General features: G+C 43.6%; 1 protein-coding gene across 5 annotated transcripts in view; it reads right to left on the bottom strand.

The window, feature by feature from the left end:
* BLNK (B cell linker) overlaps positions 1-20,594 on the bottom strand; it is an 80,189-nt gene extending 59,595 nt beyond the window's left edge. Inside the window, exon 1 of one of the 5 annotated variants that reach the window (XM_055254004.2) lies at positions 20,101-20,594. In XM_055254004.2, coding sequence (XP_055109979.1) covers positions 20,101-20,147 — 47 coding nt within the window. In that variant the 5' untranslated portion in view covers positions 20,148-20,594. The remainder of the gene's footprint in view (positions 1-20,100) is intronic. The other 4 variants (XM_055254016.2, XM_063629344.1, XM_055254012.2 and 1 more) reach the window with 4 other exon arrangements.
* Between the last annotated feature and the right edge of the window lie 544 nt (positions 20,595-21,138).

The raw sequence follows: 21,138 nt of genomic DNA, 5'->3' as shown, positions 1-21,138 counted from the left end.
TAGTGACCCCAAACCAAGATTTACTGTGATGCTGTTAGCTCATTATATCAACTGTCCATGCATCTGGTGACGCACAGCTCTGCTGCTCTCTAGCATTGGCCATTTCATTTTGAAGTGCTTTTTGCTCCTTATTACAACTTATAGCACATGCCATAGCAAAAGAATGCACAACTGGTCTGTTCCAGGAGGGGTTGTTCTGGATTCAAACAGCAATCCTTTTACTGAGATGAGTTGTGTGTAGGTAAAGATAGGTAAGGCATAAAACAGCTTCACTTTGATTATCTCATTCAGAGATATCCTTCCATCGTGGGGAGATGGATAATAAGGTCACAATGTCCTAATCTTCTAAAGTCATAGAGAGACAGCCATGCTCATGTAACAAAATAAAATGAAGAACAAAGCTTATCTAATACATGTTTTAAAATATATGTTAGTATTGTAATTTTAAGCAGTATGGCATTTTGGTATTTAAAAATGGTGAGCAGGTCATATAAATAATTATAATACTTGTGTAAACCAAATCAAATTTTATATTCTCTCTTTTGTTTTTAATTTTCAAGCTTTGAATTAAGACATGTAACTTAGTCACACTGTAGTAGTGTGACCCTGGGTAAGTCTGAATCTTGAGAGATTTAAATTCCAGGATGCACTGAGAGTAGAAAAGTCACCATTTGAAAGTTACAGCGGTTTTTTTGCCTTTAAAGTGCCTTACTTTAGAATCTGATAGACCTCAGGAGGGCTATTGGATCACAACTGGCTGGGCCTCACCCCTGGAGATTCTCATTGGGTTGTCTGTGGTGCGTCAGAAAATCTGCATTTATTTTTTAATTTTTGTTATTATTATTATTTTGAGACAGAGTCTCACTCTTGTTGCCCAGGCTGGGGTGCGATGGCGCAATCTCGGCTCACTGCAACTTCCGCCTCCAGGGTTCAAGCGATTCTCCTGCCTCAGCCTCCCGAGTAGCTGAGAATACAGGCGCCTGCCACCATGCCGGGCTAATTTTTTGTATTTTTAGTAGAGATGGGGTTTCACTATGTTGGCCAGGCTGGTCTTGAACTCCTGACCTTGTGATCTGCCTGCCCTGGCCTCCCAAAATGCTGGGATTACAGGCATGAGCCACCATGCCCAGCCCCTGCATTTCTAACAAATTCCCAGGTGGTGCTGATGCTACCAGTTGGGAGACCATCCTTTGTGCATGGCTATGATAGATCATGCCTTTTTCTGTTGTGGGCCTTTTAGTTGTGCGCAAATAAAGCAAATACCTGTTTGGGGGAAAAACTAAGTTCTCATTAACTCAAGTGCAAAGTTTCAGACAAATAAGTTGGGTGGTCAATTGGAAGCATAATTTGGGTGTGTGCTTTTCAGTCTGCAGCTTCTTTGCAGGACTGCTGACTTTTCTCTGTATGAATTCAGACAAACCTATGCCTATATATTGTAATTTGTTTTATAGTCATGTACTTTCTTCTTGAGCCACAGTTTGCAAAAGCTGTAGAATGGAGATGAAGTGACTACAGGCAGAACATGCCCCTCTCCTTGCGTGACAACGGAAAAGGGACTGGCCCTTCTTGGAGCACAGTGCCACGGTCGGGACCATTTTGCCATTGCTATTATAATATCGTGCTCTAAGTGACCAACACAGAATGCAGTGGCAGTGGCACTAAGACTCGACCTCATCCCTGTTGGTGGGGGGTGGGCTGTCTTTACTGTCACTCATCCTGCAAAGACTCCAACCTAGAAAAAGGATGTAAGAAAATGAGGATGTGGCAGGCAGGCCTCAGGCTTGGTACTGTGATGTTCCCTGTCTTCCCGGGGTCTCCTGGTTGTTGGTCCCTGTGGTGCAGGTTGAATAGAGGAATCTTCTAGAAGGATTCCCACTGAATAGCTTTCCAATTTTTACTACCCATGCATAAGATGTACAGATTTTACACAACTAAGATCACTCTTGACATTTTGAAATCTGTGTGTTCCACTTACTATATTGTGAATATTTTCATAAGTGAGCACCATCCTTAGTCTTTACCTGCATCTTTCCTTCCTCTGCAAACTGAGAGGCTTTTAAATAGCTGAAACTCTGATCCAAGTAGGCGTGACAAGAAGCAGTGAATCAGGACCCCTCAGCTTGAGGGAGCAGAGAGATGACCAGACCACATGGCAATCTGAGACCAGGAGAAGCAAAGGCTGTGTGAGAATAAGTGCCGAATGCCTTGCTTCTGGGAGCCTGGGATCAAGAGGCTTGGACCTGAGGGGCAGGGAGGGAGGGGACAATCTCAGGTTCCCTCTTGTGCCTTCAAACCCAGCCTCTCTTCCAGATCGCGCTCAGAAACAGTGTTTTCTGGAGTAAGGTCTAAAGATTGCCTGTATTTATTTATTAGAAATTCAGATTGCTGGACCCTAAACCATATCAATAGAATAAAAATTCCAGGTAGGGCCCAGCAATCTGCATTTTAACAAATTTTCTAGGCCTGGTGACTCTTACGCACACAGAAGGTTGAGAGCCATTTTTAAAGGATTAGGCCAGGCTGGTGCGGTGGCTCAAGCCTGTAATCCCAGCACTTTGGGAGGCTGAGGCGGGTCGATCACGAGGTCAGGAGATCAAGACCATGCTGGCTAACACGGTGAAACCCTGTCTCTACTAAAAACACAAAAAAAATTTAGCCAGGCGTGGTGGCGGGCACCTGTAGTCCCAGCTACTCGGGAGGCTGAGGCAGGAGAATGGCCTGAACTCAGGAGGTGGAGCTTGCAGTGAGCCAAGATCGTGCCACTGCACTCCAGCTTGGGCGACAGAGCGAGACTCTGTCTCAAAAAATATATATATATAAAGGGAAAAAAAAGGATTAGGCCAGGTTTATCTCCTTCTAGGCTAAGTTTAAATGGAAAGAGCAAAAAGATGACTCCCCAACCTCCAGAGTATCTTCCCCCATCCACCATAGCCTGGAATAGCTTCAACAACAAATCTTATTCTTTTCTCCATAATGAGTGGCCAAAGGCTTACCCAGGCATTTTCCCAGGAAAGGAAAGACTCTGGCAATGGAATTTTAGTCAATGGTATGATGTCTGCTTTCAACAAGGGGAAGACAGCAGAAGGAATTGGCTGTGGTTGCCAATGGCCAGGCATTCACCTTTACCTGGACTCAGATTAATACAAGTCGGGCACAGTGATGCTTCCAGCCTGCCTGCCTTCTCCTCCCAGGCAGCCTGGTGGCAGAGCAGGGACTCTGACCCCAGGAGCTGAATGTATACAGCCCAGCCTTCTTCAATGAGTCTTTTTTTTTTTTTGAGACGAAGTCTCACTCTTGTCCCCCAGGCTGTAGTACAACGGCGTGATCTCGGCTCACTGCAACCTCCGCCTCCCAGGTTCAAGCGATTCTCCTACTTCAGCCTCCCGAGTGGCTGGGATTACAGGCACCTGCCACCACGCCTGGCTAACTTTTGTATTTTTAGTAGAGACGGGGTTTCACCATGTTGGCCAGGCTGGTCTCGAACTTCTGACCTCAGGTAATCCGCCCGCCTCAGCCTCCCAAAGTGCTGGGATTACAAGCGTAAGCCACCACACCAGGCCCTTCAATGAGTCTTTTATGAATTGAAGTTTAGACCTTACATCAATTGGTAATCTTTCTGCATCTCCTTGGATGAAAAGGTAGGTTAAAGAAACGGTCTTGACTTTGGCTGCACATTAGAATCACTTAGGGGACTTTTAATAATCTTGATACCCAGGCCTTGCCCCCGACCATTTAAACCAGAATCATTGGCTCTCAAGGGATCCGATGTGCAGCCAAGGTTAAGAACCACTGACAGTGTTATCAGGATAGGAGAACTTTGTACATACCCCAGGGAAGATCGTCTGGCCATGAGAGCACAAGAGGAATCCATAGAGAGAATCCACAGAAGGGTATCTGCAGGCTGAGAACAGCCCCAGGCACGTAGAAGAATAAACAAGTTCAGGAAGGATGGAGTTGAAGGACAGAGAGCTCTTCCAGGGCCAAGAGGGCACGGGGAGGGCAGCTTCATGCAGATATTTCGGCCAGATCACAAGAGGTGTCCAAGAAATTACATATTTGACAAAAACACTTTTCCAATAATTTTTATTAAATACAGGAGATGATTTAACAGATGATATTATCTGTAAGAAGTACTTTTTTAAAAAGTTTAGTAGAAATAAGAAGATCAGAAAACATCTTGTTTTCCTTGTAGCTCTTTAGTGCTGTCACAGAGGAAAATGAAAGGCAGGTTTCAGGATTTTTTTTTTCATTTGTCTTTCAGAAAGGGTGGAATGCAAAGCATTGCTAATCAGAGAAAATCCCTGTTTAATTTGCATGTAGGAATGGATTAAAGAGTGTCTCAGGTGAAAGTGACTCTTTGTAAACAAACAGAACAAATAAATCCTTCCTTCTTCATCCCCCGCATCTTAACCTCAGGTCCAGTTCTTGAGTTTCATCCTTTCAATGTTCATAGGGCTGGTCCTCCTCTCTGAGCCAAGACTTAAGCCTACACTTTCCCCTTTACAACAAGCAAATGCAGCAGCTGGCAGCAGGGCCCTCCCATACATGCTGTGAGGGCTTGTTAGGGCCTCTTTCAGCGAATGTTTCTAAAACCTGGATTTCAACAGATCACTCCCTCCTCAAGAGTGCAGCAGCTCCCCGGCGTCTACTGAATCAAGCCTGAGCTTTTTGTCATGGCTCAGAGTCACTCAGTCTCACCCTGAGCTCCATGCTCATATAGAAATTTTATTTTTGTTACTAAATTTTAAAACAGCTCGATGATAGAAAATTGAAAACTGCCAATAAGAAAAAGGAAAAGGGCCGGGCGTGGTGGTTCATGCCTGTAATCCCAGCACTTTGGGAGGCTGAGGAGGGTGGATCACTTGAGGTCAGGAGTTCAAGTACTGCAAGAACCCCTGGGGGCTGCTGGCTCAGCCCTTTGCTTTATCCACATATACCTGGGTATCCTTAGAACATCTGTGCTGGTACAATTGACCTGGTATCTCCAATTTATATGTTTCTAAAATCAATTTGGAGTAGAAATTTCTGTAATGTTTTCCTTGGCCTATATAGAAACAAAAATGCATCCGTGAATACTTTTTACTATGAATGGATTTTTAAAAACACTTTTTTAAACTTAAAATTTAAATACATTTAAATGCATTTAATTTAAAAATAAAAAAATTAATGTTCCTCATTAGGTCTGCTGATTCTCTAGTTGACTTCCTCCTTTTTTACGTGTTTAATATAATTGACTCTGGGTTTCTTTTTAAGATGCTACTAATATAGTATATTTTATTTTTGTTACTAAATTTTAAAACAGCTGTATGATAGAAAATCGAAAACTGACAATAAGAAAAAGAAAAAAGGGCCGGGCATGGTGGCTTATGCCTGTAATTCCAGCACTTTGGGAAGCCAAGGAGGGTGGATCACTTGAGGTCAGGAGTTCAAGACCAGCCTGGCCAACATGGTGAAACCCTTGCTCTACTAAAAATAGAAAAATCGGCTGGGAGTGGTGGCGTGTGCCTGTAATCCCAGCTACTTGGGAGGCTGAGGCCTGAGAATCACTTGAACCCGGGATGCAGAGGTTGCAGTGAGACAAGATTGCGCCACTGCACTCCACCCTGGGCAACACCGTGAGACTCCATCTCAAAAAAAAAAAAAAAAAAAAAAAAAAAGAAGAGGAAGAAAATGGAGTTTATAAGCTGGCATCCTTGGATCTTCAGGCTTGAAACTTCTGAATGTTCTTTAACCCTTTCTCTTTCTCTTTGACTCTTCATCTCACATTTCCAGTCACATCAAAAGGGTGAGGAACAGCAGCCAGGTACCAGGAACAGCAAGTGCAAAGGCTCAGAGGTGAAACTGTCTGAGATGTTTCAGGTCCAGTGAGCAGCTGAGAGTGTCAGGAAAGTAGGTGTTGAGCGGATGTTTATAAGACAAAGATGGGAGCAGAGACAGATAGTCAAGGGACGTGTTAGGCCAAGGAGATGGGGGGTTACAGGCTTCCTGCTGGAAGCCCTTGGAGACCTTTCCTCGGGGTGTGTCATGATGAGGGTGGAAGAATGGAGGAGGACCTCGGCCTGGGACAGTGGTGGCTGGGACACCAGTATGGAGGCAACTCTGCCAGGCCCAAGCCTCAAGCTCATGACAGCGTGGTACCAAAGGCAATGGAATAACGCTAGGAGTGCCCTGTGGGCCTCAGCTGTGTGAAAGGACCAACAACTCTCAAAGAGGACATTACTGAGACAAAGTGCCATGTTGACCATACTGGGGCCTGAGACAAAATAAATCAGCAGGACTGATTCTGTCTTCCTTTAAAATTCCAGTAGTTTCTTCATCATGGATTTTTGGGCATTCATTTTGATTTTTAAAATATTATATTAAATACTATTTGTATCAATTTATTAATGAGGGTTACCCCTTAAAATTTAATATCATGATTTGCTGTTTTATACATGACTCGTTTTGTTTTATTCCACAAATATTCAGTGTGTGCACACTGGGCATGGCACATGCAGACGACAGAGCTAACTTGAACACAAACCGACCCTCTTGTAATGCAGGAAAGCGGCCCCTTTTACCACCTTATCACATGACAGAAACCTTCTGGCCTATGTGAAGCCAGAGGACAGATATAGGCAGACTGGAGAATTCTCTGATTCACACAAAACATCCTCCTGTCAGGTCACTTCTGTCTTAAAGCTGAAGTCTTTGGCCACCAACCCACCGTTTTGAAGCAGCATGATACTTTTTAGTGACTATCCTGTTATTTGCATGCAGCAGGACTCCTATGACAACTTCTCCCCCTCCACTCTTTCTAAAGCCTTGTCCATTTCTGGCACCGGCTTCCTAATGCTCACTTCCTCCAGCCTGGCCTTGCTATGAAATAACAAGAATTATATTTAGATTTGCAAATTCAGCACTAGAGGCTGCTTCCTTCTGGTGAGTGAGCTCATGGTGGAGCTGGCAGAGTTTTGACAGCTTTGGCAGCCCCTTCCATGGTGTGATAATATGAACAAACCCCTCAAGGTCGAGTTAGCGGCCTTCTCCTCCATTTCACAGATGCAGATACTGAAGCCCAACGAGATCAGAGATCATGAGTGTCTCAGACTATACAGCTGACTCTGAATTCTGCCTGTAATTAAGGTAGTCACAGCAATTTGGAAGTGAGAGAGACTTTGGGAATATCCTGGGTCAACCTCCTCTTATACCAAGGGAGGAAATTAAATTCCAGGGAAATTTTGTGATTGCCCTGAGGTTAATTTAGTTGAGGACTCCTCCAACTCTTTTAGTCATACCGGTTCCTTCCCCTTCCACACAAGGCTTGAGCCCCCTGCTAGAGAAGGTGGGGGGTACCTCCATGGCCAGAGATATCCCCCACCTTCTTATGCCATAGTTCAGAGCTGTGATTATAGTACAAGCCCAGTAAGCCATTGTTGAAAGAAGCATCATGCATGCCAGTGATCAGACTTGGAAAATCAATAACGGCAAAAGCCAGCATTTATTGAGCATTAACTATGTAATAGGTACTTTGTGAGCATTATCTCATTAACCCTCACAACTACCCTGTGAGGGAGGTCCTATTATCCCCATGTTTATATTGTGATAAAAAACACATAACAAAAAATTTACCATCTTAACCATTTTTAAGTGTCCAGTTCAATAGCATTAACATATTCACATAGTTGTAGTTATCCCTGTTTTTATAGATGAGAAAATTTAACTCAGAGAGGTTAAATAATTTGCCCAGATCCTACAGCAAATAAATGATAGAGCTGGAATTCAAAATCAGGTCTGACTCCAGAGCCCATGCTCTCAACCCACTCTGGATGATACAGGCTAACTTGTTTCAACTTGGCCCCTCACCAGGGCAGGTGACTGGCTTCAGCACCTACGTACCTCTCTGGATACCTTCCTCTCTGTCCCTGGAGACAGCATTCATTCCCTCTACCAGCCCAGTAATCTTTACTGTGACACATGTGCCCCCAACCCTGCCTTGCTATTGGTCCCCCAGGTTAGACGTTTTTCTAGAGGGGAGCGTTGGCTCTTAAGCGCCTGTTTCAGACTTCGGGAGGAAGAGGGAGAGTAAAAAGAAGAAGGGACAGATGGCAGGGGAAATGGGAAGGAGAGGGGGTAGGGCATGTGGGAGTCAGGAGGGAAAGCGGTAGCGGCCCTCTAGGGTCTGGAATGTGCTCAGAAGTAGGGTGGCTGAACAGAGCAGCTGGAAGGACACCACCATAATCCATGCATCCTTTCTCAACACCCGAGGCAGAAAGGCCCCCTGAGGGCCCTGGAGTGGAGGGGCTGTGTTCCCTTACACACGAGCATCTTGCTGCCAGGGCTGTTTCTTACTATCCACTTATTAACCGTATAAAGTAATTTGTAAGTTTCTCCAAGCAGTTCACACCCTACCTTTTTTTTTTTCTTGTTTCTTTTTTTTCCCTACTGAGATCTGCAGATATTTTGTGGTAATCTTTGGCATGTCTGAACGGCTGAGCTTGGTTATAAGCAGTCAGAAATTGGGCTGACTTGGCACAAGCAGGAGTAGGGATGATTCCACTAATACCCTGTGTCCTTCAAAAACCCTGGTAGGATTTACGCTATCAGAGGCAGTTAGGCGTCAGGCACACCACCCTGGGACTGATGAGATGGCAAGGAAATGATGCTATACCTGCCTTAAGAAGTTCTTAGAAGCTTTGTCACTTGATTTGACAGCTGAAATTGGCATGGCCCTTCCCCTCTCTGACTTCAGGGGCCAGTAGTCCTTGGGGCCTCCAGGGATACAACACCTTCCTTTCCTTTAGCACATTGGAATGCTTGCTGGACCCTGCTGCCACCACCCACCTGGCAGAGGTCTTGGATAAAGGGAAACTTCCTCATAAGAGCAGATTGCAAAAACCAAAAAAGTTAAGGGAGACTCCCGTGTTCATAGATGACACAGACTCTTAGGTTTGGAAGAACGCTAAGAGGTTATGTCATTGAGTCCCTTCACTGTGTCTGACTCTGATGTGCTCATTGTTCTGATGAGGGGCTGACAGCTGCACTGTGCCTGTGTTCACTGTCTGTCCTCTACCAGCATAAAAATGCGAAACTGATGTCTCTTAAATCGAACCAGCTGCCAACAGGTTTGTAAAACCAAGCTACTGATAAGTAGTTCTAGTCATGTTTCTGAAAATGCAATTCTACATAATTCCAGAAAATAAAAGTGTCTTAAGAATTTGAATATGTTCTTTTAAAAATTAACTTAATGGGGGAAAAAGGAACTTTGGCTATATCTACATGGCATGATATATATAGTATTGTCATCTACTTGTCCTGACATCCATTTCTGCAGGTAAAAGCAAAGATATTTTCAGGAAGTAAAGAGTGATTTTGAGGGATGGCATTTCTTATCTATTGAAAAAGTTTGACCCAGTTAAATTCTTCTTGGCTCTGAGAAAACAAAGATATTGGGAATGTCTTGTATGTATGGGGTAGGGGTGAAAGGAAGCATTGTAATTCATTAAAAGCATCTACAAATGTTTGTCAATAATACATTTAAATAAAAACTTGGAAACAATATCTTTTTTTTTTTTTTTTTTTTTGAGACAGGGTCTCACTCTGTCATCCAGGCTGGAGTATAGTGGCATTATCTCGGCTCACTAAAGCCTCAACCTCCCTGGCTCAAGTGATCCTCCCACCTCAGCCTCCTGAGTAGCTGGAACTACAGGCATGTGCCATCATGCCCAGCTAATTTTTTGTATTTTTTGTAGAGACGGGGTTTCGCCGTGTTGCCCAGACTGGTCTCAAACTCCTGAGCTCAAGGGCTTTGTCCACGTTGGCCTCCCAAAGTACTGGGATTACAGGTATGAGCTACTGTGCCCGGCCAACAATATCTAGTGGGTCAAAAAAATATATAATCATGGGTCCCCAAAATACACTCATTTATGGTAAATATAGGAAATTGTTTAATTATCAATTTTTAAATTGTGGTAAAGCATACATAATGTAAAATTCACCATTTCACCCATTTTAAACTGTACAACTCAGTGGCATTTAGTAAATTCACAATATTGTGCAATCACCACCACTACCTAGTTCCAGAATATTTTCATCACCCCTAAATAAAACCCCAGACCCATGAAGCAGTCATTAGCAATTTTAAAGCAGATTTTCAAAATAATTTACTTTTGAGGTATTTTCATGAATAGCTTTTGTTTTCATCATGCTACGAGGTTGTAAACAGAATTTACCCTGATAGGTAGCATCGGGTATATTAAGCCCAATCATCTAAGATTGGTTTGGCAACTGTGATGATCTTCGAGTATGAAGATGATGTGAAATCAGAAGTCCTGCCATGGTAAAAAAGAGAACTTTGACCCTGAACAGGCTGTAAAGATCATCTAAAAGCCAAAACAATCATATATATGTAGAGAGTTCATTTTTTTCCATGATTTTGTATTACATTTGCCATTTTCTTTCTTGAAATTATAGTTCTCATGTTTGTATGTGATTCTCATAGTTATTTGCACTAAAATGAAATACTCTTTCCTTCCTGGTATGTTCAATATTGAGTAGGGATATTAATACACTTTTTATGCTTAAAAATTATTTTTCATACTGAAGCTTTTTATACTTTGAACCAAGTTAGGTTGTAAAATGAAGGGGTAAAAAATGGAATGGGGCTGGGGGTCATTTCACTCTAGGTATGAGCTCAGACTTTCTTGTCTTCTACTCCAAGCGCCCTTGGTCATAACCTCCCTCTGGGGAACTCCCGTTTACTTAGGTGTGGTCTCCCACCTCTGGCCTTTCCCTCCTTCTTATCACCATGTTCTTGAACAGTGTTCCATTTATCCAGCTAGACTGTTGATTGAACCACCTCTGTGAGTGGGTAGGAGAGCTCTCTGCCCCCTTGGTCTGAGTTGGTTATCAGATAAATGAGTCCTGCGTGGGTGCTAGTGACAGATGACTCAGTGCCTGAACCTATTACACTTAATGATGTTTAATTTTGAACCAGAACATTGAGACACTGCCGTATCCCACGTAGATGCCTCTCTAACAACACAATCCAGGGCACCAGGGAAGCACAGACCAAGAGGAAGGGGGCATTCATTGAGCTCTTACTCTCCAGTATACAGAGGTACCGTTCTAATACCCCTGCTTTATGTTATATATTATTGAGATATTATTATTCCCATTATTCAGATGAAAAACCTGAGGCTAAAAGGGATTAAGTGATCTTCTCAAAGACCATGAGCTGGTAAGTGCAGAGCAAATGTTCAAATCCACGTCTGCCTGATTCTTTCTTTTCAGTAAGACAAAATCACCTTCCAGGGGCACCTCTTAAAATACCACGTTGGTGCTGTGTGCTTGGTCTTTATATAAGACCGGCTCTGCTCTTCATAATTATAACTCACTCTCAGATTACGTGAACAATTGTGGGAGCATTCTTTGCAAAATATATAGCAGTAGGATACCAGACACGCCTGAGTCAGTGTGGAATTCAAGTTTGGGCCTGGAACACACAATTGCCTGAAATACTGACAGCAGGAATCCTCAGAAGGCTTTCTGACTAGTTAAGTGACTGCTTTTTAAATTTTAAAACAGACGTCTATGAAAAGTAAAGAACACAGACAAAGCCTGAATGTTACATTGGCCAGTAAATTACACAGGCAGACATGGAGGGGTCGTTCTAGAGCTTGAACAGGTGACCTGGCCTCTCTGGGCCTCAGCTTTCTCACCTGTGGAATAAAGGAGCTGGAGAGGTGTCCTTTCAGTCCTCGCAAGGCGAATCTCTGTGCTTCTCCATGGAAGCCTGTGTCTCTGCACATTGTAGAAGCAGGCAAGGCCCGAGTCCTCATGGAACTCCCGACCAGCACTGGCTGCATAATTTCTGGGGCCCAATGTAAAATGAAAATGCAGGGCCCCTTGGTTGAAATTGTTAAGAATTTCAGGACTGCAACAGCAGAGCATTAAACCAGGCACAAGCTCTGAGCACAGGACCCTGTGCGACTGTATGGCCACATGCCCAGGAAGCTAGGGACCTGTGCTGCGTGTTCCCTACAATGTATGAAGGAAGGGAATCTGGAGTAGGTCTGGGGCCCCCAGCCAGCATGGGAGACAGGGATGCTCCTGGGGTAATGAGAGCCTTCCTTAGGAAACGGGTCAACAGAGAAGTGTGGCTCAGCAAGCAGTCACCACATGTCCCTTAAGCTGGCTTCTTTGTCTTGCTTTTGAAATAAGCACTGAAATAGCCATGCTGGGCTGAGGGAAATGGTCTGTTTGGAGGCCTAGACCATAGTGCTGCAAAAGTGTTGTGAAAACATCAGGTTAAAAAATAAGGCTGCAGGTGTAGCTTCCGGTGGACTCCCTTTCAGAAGGGAGGTGAAGGCAGGACAGGTAGGAAAAGGTGGTGAAATAAGGAGGAGGAGGGGCTTGTGGGGAGGGCTCTTTATGAGGCAGCAGATAGCCCTCAGCTGTGGAACAAAGCACAGGGAGGAAAGAGGTGAAGTCAGACTTTCTTGCTCATTGCTAGATGGAGACAAATACACCAGTAATGAGGAGGCTCAACACACAGTGAAGAGGAGCAACCTCCTGAGAGAGGGTTCCCGCCGCAGCAGCCAACCCCAGTGTCCAGTGTCAGCCCAACACAAAAGCTGCTTCCCTACAGCTGTGCTGGGGAACGCTGAGGTCATGTGGGACCTAGAGGACGGCAGCCAGCATCACACTTCAGGGTTCTCTGCTCCCTTGATCTGGAGCAGGGACTTGGGTAGGAGCTGGAATTCCACCCCATCAGCAGCTGAGGCCCATTTCTGGAGCAACAGGTGAATCATACTCTTAATTCTTAATAATGTGCATGGTTCCCAGGGGCCTAGGAAGCCCAGCACAAAATTGGAATGAAAAAACTAAGGCTGCCTTTGAGCGCTTAAACCTCAACATCTGACAGAGCAAACACAGAGAAGCAAGGTCACCCTCAAGAAGCAGAATGGTCCCAAATCTGTGAGATTTAAGGAGGACCTGATGGAATGTAATCACCAATCCAGAGACACAGGGTGTCCAGTGGGAGGCAGTAGCAGTACCTCTCTGACCTCCATTCTGCAGAGACGGAGTCTTGGTTAGGTGGACTTAAAAGGCCTCCTTAGTGAGGCTGTGTCTACAGTGGTCAAGAGCACCACAGCCCTGCAAGCCTGGAGGCAGGATTACCCGAAAGCCTTGAGCATCTGACATTACAACAGACAGCACAGGCTCTTCTGAGCACAGGACCCTGGGTCCTTCACATAGACCTCCTCTCATCATTCCTAATATGCAGAACAATCACACAAAGCGTTTCCTGAGATCCAGATACAATCAAAACCAATTTAAAGAGTTATTTTGGAGGGGGGCAGGGGAGACATAGAAATGCTTAATAGAGCTGGAAAAAAGTCTTTAATGAAAAAGATTGAACCCTTAAAACCTACCCATCGGTTTCAAAAAAATATATACACACTGGCCACAGGGAGACCAGACAAGACAGGGTGAGTCCTGCTCCAGAAACTCTCCCAGCTCATGGAAGAATTATTCCAAATACATGCCTCTTGGATACTGCCACAGAATTTTCACATATAACCAAGAAGATTAAAGGATGGACAAGCAAACGCATTTCATCTCTCCTCCACCAGCTGCTTTGTCTTTTATCCAATGTCCTCAGGCAACATATTCTGCTCTAGGACAAGCACAGTGTGTGCACCTCTGTCCAGAATTCGGCATTATTATTATTATTATTATTATTATTATTATATTATTATTATTATTATTTTTGAGACATGGTCTCATTCTTTCACCAGGCTGGAGTGCAGTGGCATGATCTTGGCTCATTGCAGCCTCGACCTCCTGGGTGATCCTCCCATTTCAGCCTCCTAAGTAGACAGGACTACAGATGCATGCCACCACACCAGACTAATTTATTTATTTATTTATTTTTGTAGAGATGGGTGTCTCGTTATGTTGACCTGGCTGGTCTTGAACTTCTGGCTCCAAGCAATCCTCCTGCCTCAGCCTCCCAAAGTGCTGGGGTTGCAGGCACGACTCACTACACCCAGCCAGAATTTGGCCATTGGATCAGACTCACAAGCCCTTGAACTTCTTAATGGCTTATTATCACATAATATGCTTTTTACCTCAACATTAAGAATTTCCACTCAAGATTTGCTCAGCCTACTTGAAGAAGTGGAAACAGACTATTTATTCCAAGATGACCTTATGTCTGGAAATCTTTTCCTGCTCTCACTTTTCTACCCAGGAGAGAGCAACTTATACCTCAATGGTGCATATAATTCATGGGATCTAGTTTTGTTTGACACAACTTTTTAAAAGGAACATCAAATTGAAAGGCAGGCCTAAGGATTTATTGCCCCTCCTCTAGGCAATCCCTCATCCAAATCATCCCAGACAGGAAACCCAGTGTGATCTGAGCAAAGACCACAACAATGGCAAAGATATGTATTGCCTATGCTGAACTTTAAATACATATTATCACTATAAGCAAATAGAAATGAATATTTGCTTATTGTTCTGAAGAGAACATTCCACTTAGTCTGAATCAGGGTTTCTCAACGTGGCAATATAGACATTTTGGGCCAGATGATTCTTTGTTGTGGAGACTGCCCTATACAATGTAGGATATTTAGCAGTATCCTTGGGGACTAACTACTAGTGTAACACTCCCCAGTTGTGACAACCAGATGCTCCCTAGGGGACAAAATTGTCCCTGATGGAGAACCATTGATCAAAATGATCCAGCTATGTCTTGCGGGAGGCTGGGGAAGGATGCTTCCGTGGAATCTATTAAGAAGCCAAAGAAAGCCAAGTGTTTTAATTTCCCTAGAATAAGCTATCCTTTAATTTTTCTCTCCCTTTTTTCTTGCTCATGTAAGACCTTCTTTGAAAATGAACCAAGCTGATAAATTCTCCCAAGAACAGATGGGGTTAAATCACCTGTAGGGAGAAAGCAAGAGATCGTCTGTAAATATGTGCCTGAAGAGTTTGGCACTAGTCCAGTTCTTTTCAATCCAGTAATCTAGGAGGCAGGGCTGGAAAATAACTGTGATTTGGTCCTTGGAAACCGAATCGATTGTATCATAGTCCATTTGGAAACATGTTGTGTGAAGAGGAGGGTGTTTTTCAGCCATGGTACGCAATCACTGGGTCCAGAAGAGAGAGAGAGGTTCTTCGGACATGTGGACTCTGGTTTAGGGTTTTCCTAGCACAGCCATGCCCAGAGTGGGTGAGGAGGTTGCCTTGCATTTTCTTGGCTGATGACTCTGAAGTCCACTCGCACTAATCCAGTTTCTGATAACGTGGCTCCCATGTGGCTTGCGCACAGGGAGAAAGAACCCTTCTCGGCTGCTCTGGGTAGTCCAGCCATTGGTGTGGTGCAAGATGGCCCAGTTAAGTGGCTTCTCATCCAATGGGATGCAGATAGGCAGTGTGAGGGGATGGGAAACCAGACTGTCCAGGAAGTGGATCTAATCTCCACCACTAGATGCTGCGCCTCCTGCCTGCAGCTCCTCTGAACTTTGCCACCCCAGTTAAAAGGAGTTGGAACCACAAATATGAAGAGCAAGAGAGACAGCAAATGCCACTCAGCATGGGTGGGTTGAGGTACTGGTGGTTGTGTTTGCTTTTTATTGACTTGGTATACTGACTAAGGGGCAAATACTGCTCTGGGAACTTCAGTCCATGTTGTCTCATTTGGTCTTCACACAAGCCTGTGAGGAAGGCATCTCTAGTTTTGTTTGGCAGCTGGGAAAACTGAGGTGTAGAGAAACTGAATGGCTTCAGCTAGTAACTGGCCATTACAATCAGCCCTGTTGGGCCCCAATGGCATGGTCCTTCTAAATATATCAAGAAATATTTCCTGAGAGTCCTGAGACAAAATGGTAGCCTTCGAGAATGTAACATACGTCAAACATGGTCTCTGTGCTTAAAGGATCACAGCATCAGAGCTGAGAGGGGCTTTGGGAAATGTTCTCATTTTGTAGTTTGAACCAAACAAACATAGGGGACATGGGGGAGCTAAGAACCTATCCGGGATGTTGTGGAAGAAAAGGAAAGAAAAGGCATATATGGAAGAGCCATAAAGAAAACCTGCAGGGTGTGGTACGTGAGTGGGTGTCAGCTGAGGTGGAGAGGGAAGGGTGAGTCAGTGTGAGGGCTGACGAGGATACCATCGACCAAACAGGGAGGATCTGAGAGGCAGCTAGTTGTGGAAAGGTGAAAAGAAGGTGAATTTGTTTCTGAAGAACTGAACCAGAAAAATCAAGGAACTAAAAACTCCAGTTGAAAACTCCAAGCCCTGAGAAGAGAAGGCATGTCTCAGAATCCATTAGATAAGGTCTCAGTGAGACCCCTACCAGGAAGACCCAGACACCCACGGCAGGGCTCTGTCATGCTTAATATTATCAGTCACTTAGATGAAGGCAGAGAAGGAATGTTTGTCACATCTGCAGTCCGTGCAAAGCCAAGTGTCACAGATGTCAGAATCAATAGACAAAATAGTCAAAATAGCCAGAAAGAAGAAATGGAACCAACATGAAACTTATCGGGGATCAATGGAAAGCCCCTGTTTATCTTCAGAAAATCAATTACACAACTATAGAATTAGAATAACAACAGTAATGATATTAATAGCTACTATTTTAAAAATCCTATAATCACTATGTGCCAGTTGCTTCACAGAAAAATTTATTTAAACCTTACAATAGCCCTATGACATTGGTACTGTTATTATTATCTTTATCTTACAGTTGAGGAAACCAAGGAGATTAGGCAGTCTTGCCTAAAATCACACAAATCTTGATTTTTCTAATGGAAAAATGCCATATTCTTTAATCAGTAAGATAACTGGGGAGACCCAATTTGACCAAACTTGTGTCAAAGACCTTTTCTAGTTGTAAAAATGAGGAGGTATGTGTTTGTTTATGCTACAAAGAAAAATACACAAGCACAGATGATGAGTCAATTGGGAGGTTATTAAAAACTAAACATGTCATTTTCAAGTTAGTTTTACTAATTTGAAAAGGGATACTTGCAAAGTGATTCAGGATTGTAAATTTTGAAATATTCCCCTAGAAAGGTGAAATTTTTACGATCATAGGAATGTTTACTGTGGAACGATTGAGAACCCAGGTCTAGCTGGGTTTCTGATGATATCTTTACCTTATACAATTAAGGGAAAATCATGGCTAAGAATCAACAAAAAGACCCTAAGTGTCTATGGACTCCTACTAACAGAGAAGCCTACTTTAGCAGGCCTCGGTGGGAGCAAAAACATGAGAATCTGTGCTCACACCTCTCTGTGGTCACAAGCAACTTAGCCATCTCACCTATCTCTATTCTTATACAGCAGAAACTCTCAAGGTGATGACCTGTCCCCAACTGGGTTCATCCAGAACATTCCCTTTCTTCTTCATTTTGAGAATTCCTTGTCTCCTTCCAATCCTGCATGCCCTCCTTTCCTTGAACGACTCTGCTTCCCCTCTCCTCTTAGTAATTCCTTCTGCTCCACTCTCTTGTCAGTCCTGGGAATATACTCCCTGGATCAAGGTCATTCTTTTCAGTCCTCTGGTTAGACACTCACCGTCTTTCTATTTTTGTGGCTAAGAATTTGAGCAAATTATCACCTAAGCCTAAGAGTATAAACATAACTGTCCACTTTTGTGGTCATCTGGTGCCAAATAATTACATGGTTAATCAACCTTCAGAATTGATGTCAACCAGTCAGGACAGAGGACACAAACCACAGGAGGCAAGTATTTCATCTATTGACTCCTCACCATCCCATCTATCTGATTATGGAAAAGAGTTAAGATGGTGCTTTGAGCCCATTGAGTTTACAATTTCATTTCTTTGAAAAGTTCCACGTCAACAGTACATTTTACCACGACAGGATGATTCTATAAAGACAACTGAGTAATCAAGTGGAAAAACAGTTACTTTTATGTAAGCAGATGAGTGTAGTGTATGATTATCCATGGTATAATTTTGGTCTTCTATCCCATAATCTATGGTTGTATATTGCCCATCAGCTGCTCTGTGATCAAGCTGGACTTTGTCCCAAAGGGAGGAATCATAAAATGAGTTTAAGTTCTAGCACCTTTACTTAAATTCCCATCTAGATTCCCTGAAAGAGAATACGTTTCTGTATAGTTCTACATTATGGAATATGTCTGAAAAAAAAAAAAAAACATTTGGAGTCCTCCTGTTCTTTCAGAGGAGTGTGCCTAGTTAGTTTCTTTGCCATGTCTTTCTGCCCTCCCTTTCCCTGTTCCCTCTTCCCTCTCACTGCCATGTCCCAAGTCCAGGCCTACAACCCTGGATGCTTGAGTTACTTAAGCACTCCTCCCTCCCACCAGATCCCTGCCTCCAGTGTCCCTCCCACTCCAATGCATCCTACCAGGCTCTTTTAAGCCTACTGTCATGACATCGCTAACAACATAACCTGTTCTCCAACTTCCTTTGGTTAGGGCACTCACCATCCATTGCAACCTGGACCCACCCTATGTGTCCCATCATACCAGGACCTTCAGGTTCCACATTCCCTACTCTTTAGTTTCCGCTGGACAGAAAACTCTCCTCACCGTCCCACAAATGGACCATACTTGTGTTAAGCTTTGAGTGACAGCCTCTGTATTTCCTCCCTCCCAGCACATAACATGTTTCCTCCAATTCTCTGGTATTTTATAATTTTACCCACCTCTCAAAGCCTACCCCTTAAAGGTATCTTCTCTATGAAACCTCCTCCCGCTACTCTAAGTCTCTTCTTATATTTCTTCAGTCACTTACAGCTTCCATTGTATCACCCCCGCCCCTCATGAGGGTGTAGCTATTTGAGACCAAGGGCAAGAATGAGGTGCCTTCTTGTCCCGTCAGTGCTGATCACACAGCAGCACTCAACAGAATGTTCTTGAAATGGTTGAACGCAGCTGATGTTGCCTACTGATCCCAGACCATTGGTGCATTTCACATTACCTTTTACCAAGCACCTCCTACGCATAAGACCTGTATTCTACTGTGAAGGGCTGTCCCTCTGCCAATTCCAGACTTTCTCTTAAATATTGTCTCAAAAGCTTCAATTCTCTGGCTCCTTGTTATCTGTGATTACTTGTCTGCTACACGTGTCACATCACCCCCTGAACATTTGGCTAATTTCCAATATGTAGTCAGAATCGAAAACACTCCCTGAACGGAGGGGAACATCAAGCACCGGGGCCTGTCAGGGTGGGGAGCTAGGGGAGGGAGAGCATTAGGAGAAATACCTAATGTAGATGACGGGTTGATGGGTGCAGCAAACCACCATGGGACATGTATACCTATGTAACAAACCTGCACCTTCTGTACGCGTACCCCAGAACTTAAAAGTATAATTTAAAAAAACTGTTAAAAATGTGAAAAAAAAAACACTCCCTGAACTTTAAAAGTTCCAGTCTCTGAAAGCCATGATGCTATTACAATGAGACAAAAAGAAGACCTTCAAAAGCAAAATTTGGGGAAGTTGTCTTTTCCATAGCTCCTTGACTCACGCCCATGGGGCCGCTTCTGGTTTATTCTTTTTGAGAGGCTTGTTATAGATCATTGTTACATTGACATGAGGGCGTTGGAAAGACAGATCTAATCCCCCCAAACACACTTGTAATATACACCCACAAAATAAATGAGACAATAAAACAATGAATAACAAATGATTACAGCTATCCTTAAAATTAAATAGTAACCTGCAATAAAATGGGTGAGGACTCAGTTTAGAGAAACCCTTCCTTAGAAAAGTTGGTTGCATTCAGATTCTAAAAGTTGACCTTCAGTAGAATCTAAGCCCTTGGCATTTGTTTTATTGTCTTTCCAGAGCTTTACACTTTATTGTAAGAGGCAGCTAAAGCAAGTCTCTCTTGTTCCTACACATTCCTTTAAGAACTCAGTCCACTCCCCTATAGCAAGTGCCACCCAATGCTTTTCCCAAAAGCTCAGTCCACTTCCCTATAGTAAGTGCCACTCACTGGAAACTAGCAAAGCATGCCAGGATTTCAGTATTTCTGAGATGCCATAAGAGCATTGGGGGAAAAAAAAAGGGGTGAAGAAGGGTAAGTATTGGGTGGGGGAAAATCTTACCTCAACTTCTGACTGGCGGGGACGGTTATTTTATTAAGCTTGTCCATTCTCTTTGGTAATTGTAAGAGACACGAATAACTGTCCAGTGGTCACGTCAGCAGTTCCTGGCCCTCCTAGGGAGCAGCATGGTAAGCCTCTGGTCTTAAGGGTTCCGGCCACTCAAGTCTGATTTCTGAGAGTGCAGGCTGCTGGCAAACACCCCTGCTCTAGGGAGAAGTAAAACTTGCCTGAGCACATAATCAAGTTTCATGTTTCTACATAATCATGTGATCTGGATAGTCAGCCAGCTTGGTGATTACTCCACTTTGTGTAAACTTTAATAATGAAACCTATTGGGCGTGCAAATTTCTTTCCAGCTGCTTTCTTTTACAATCAGATTTGTAACCAGGTTAGGACAAGTTTCTGGCTGGTCACTACTTCCTGTTTGTCCCAAACTCATATAGTCTGTTTCCAGCAGGTGCGTGCTATAACTGGGAACTTCCTGGGCTTAAGGAAAAGCAGAGTAATCAAGTCCATCTGAACCTCTCTTGGAGACTTTCTGCTTATTTGCATAAAGTCATGGATAAGCTTTTTCTACTTACAGAACCATTACATAAAAATGGCATTTTTGTGCTTTTTCCTACCCCCTGGTGCGGGCAATACGTTTAAAAATAAATATCAGGTTGGCAGTGGCATGGTGGTAACAGTTTACTCAGAGAATTAGAGTCTCTCTTTTTCTGGAGCTCTACTTAAAATGGGATGGGCAATTCTCTGTTCATCTGGGGGTAGGGATGGATGACTCAGGAAAGGGGAGATGAACTCCATTGTAAGATATGCAGCCTCCTTATTGCCTGATAGAGTCAGGAGTTACCTTGCCGATAGCCAGTTGCTTTCAAACAAACCAGGATGTACCCAAAAGTCAGATGAGAAAAAATCTAACAGTTTCACAACAATGCAGTTCCTACATCAGGCCATTCTGAAGTCCTAAAAGCAGAATGCCATTCCCCTCCTTGCATTTGCCTCTTCCTGTCCTGTCCACCACTTGCTCATCACACCCAG

The sequence above is a fragment of the Symphalangus syndactylus genome, chromosome 2 (assembly GCF_028878055.3).
Source record: "Symphalangus syndactylus isolate Jambi chromosome 2, NHGRI_mSymSyn1-v2.1_pri, whole genome shotgun sequence".
Taxonomy (NCBI): Eukaryota; Metazoa; Chordata; class Mammalia; order Primates; family Hylobatidae; genus Symphalangus; species Symphalangus syndactylus.
The sequence above is the reverse complement of the archived record's forward strand: the minus strand, read 5'-3'. Positions and strand labels throughout refer to the sequence as shown.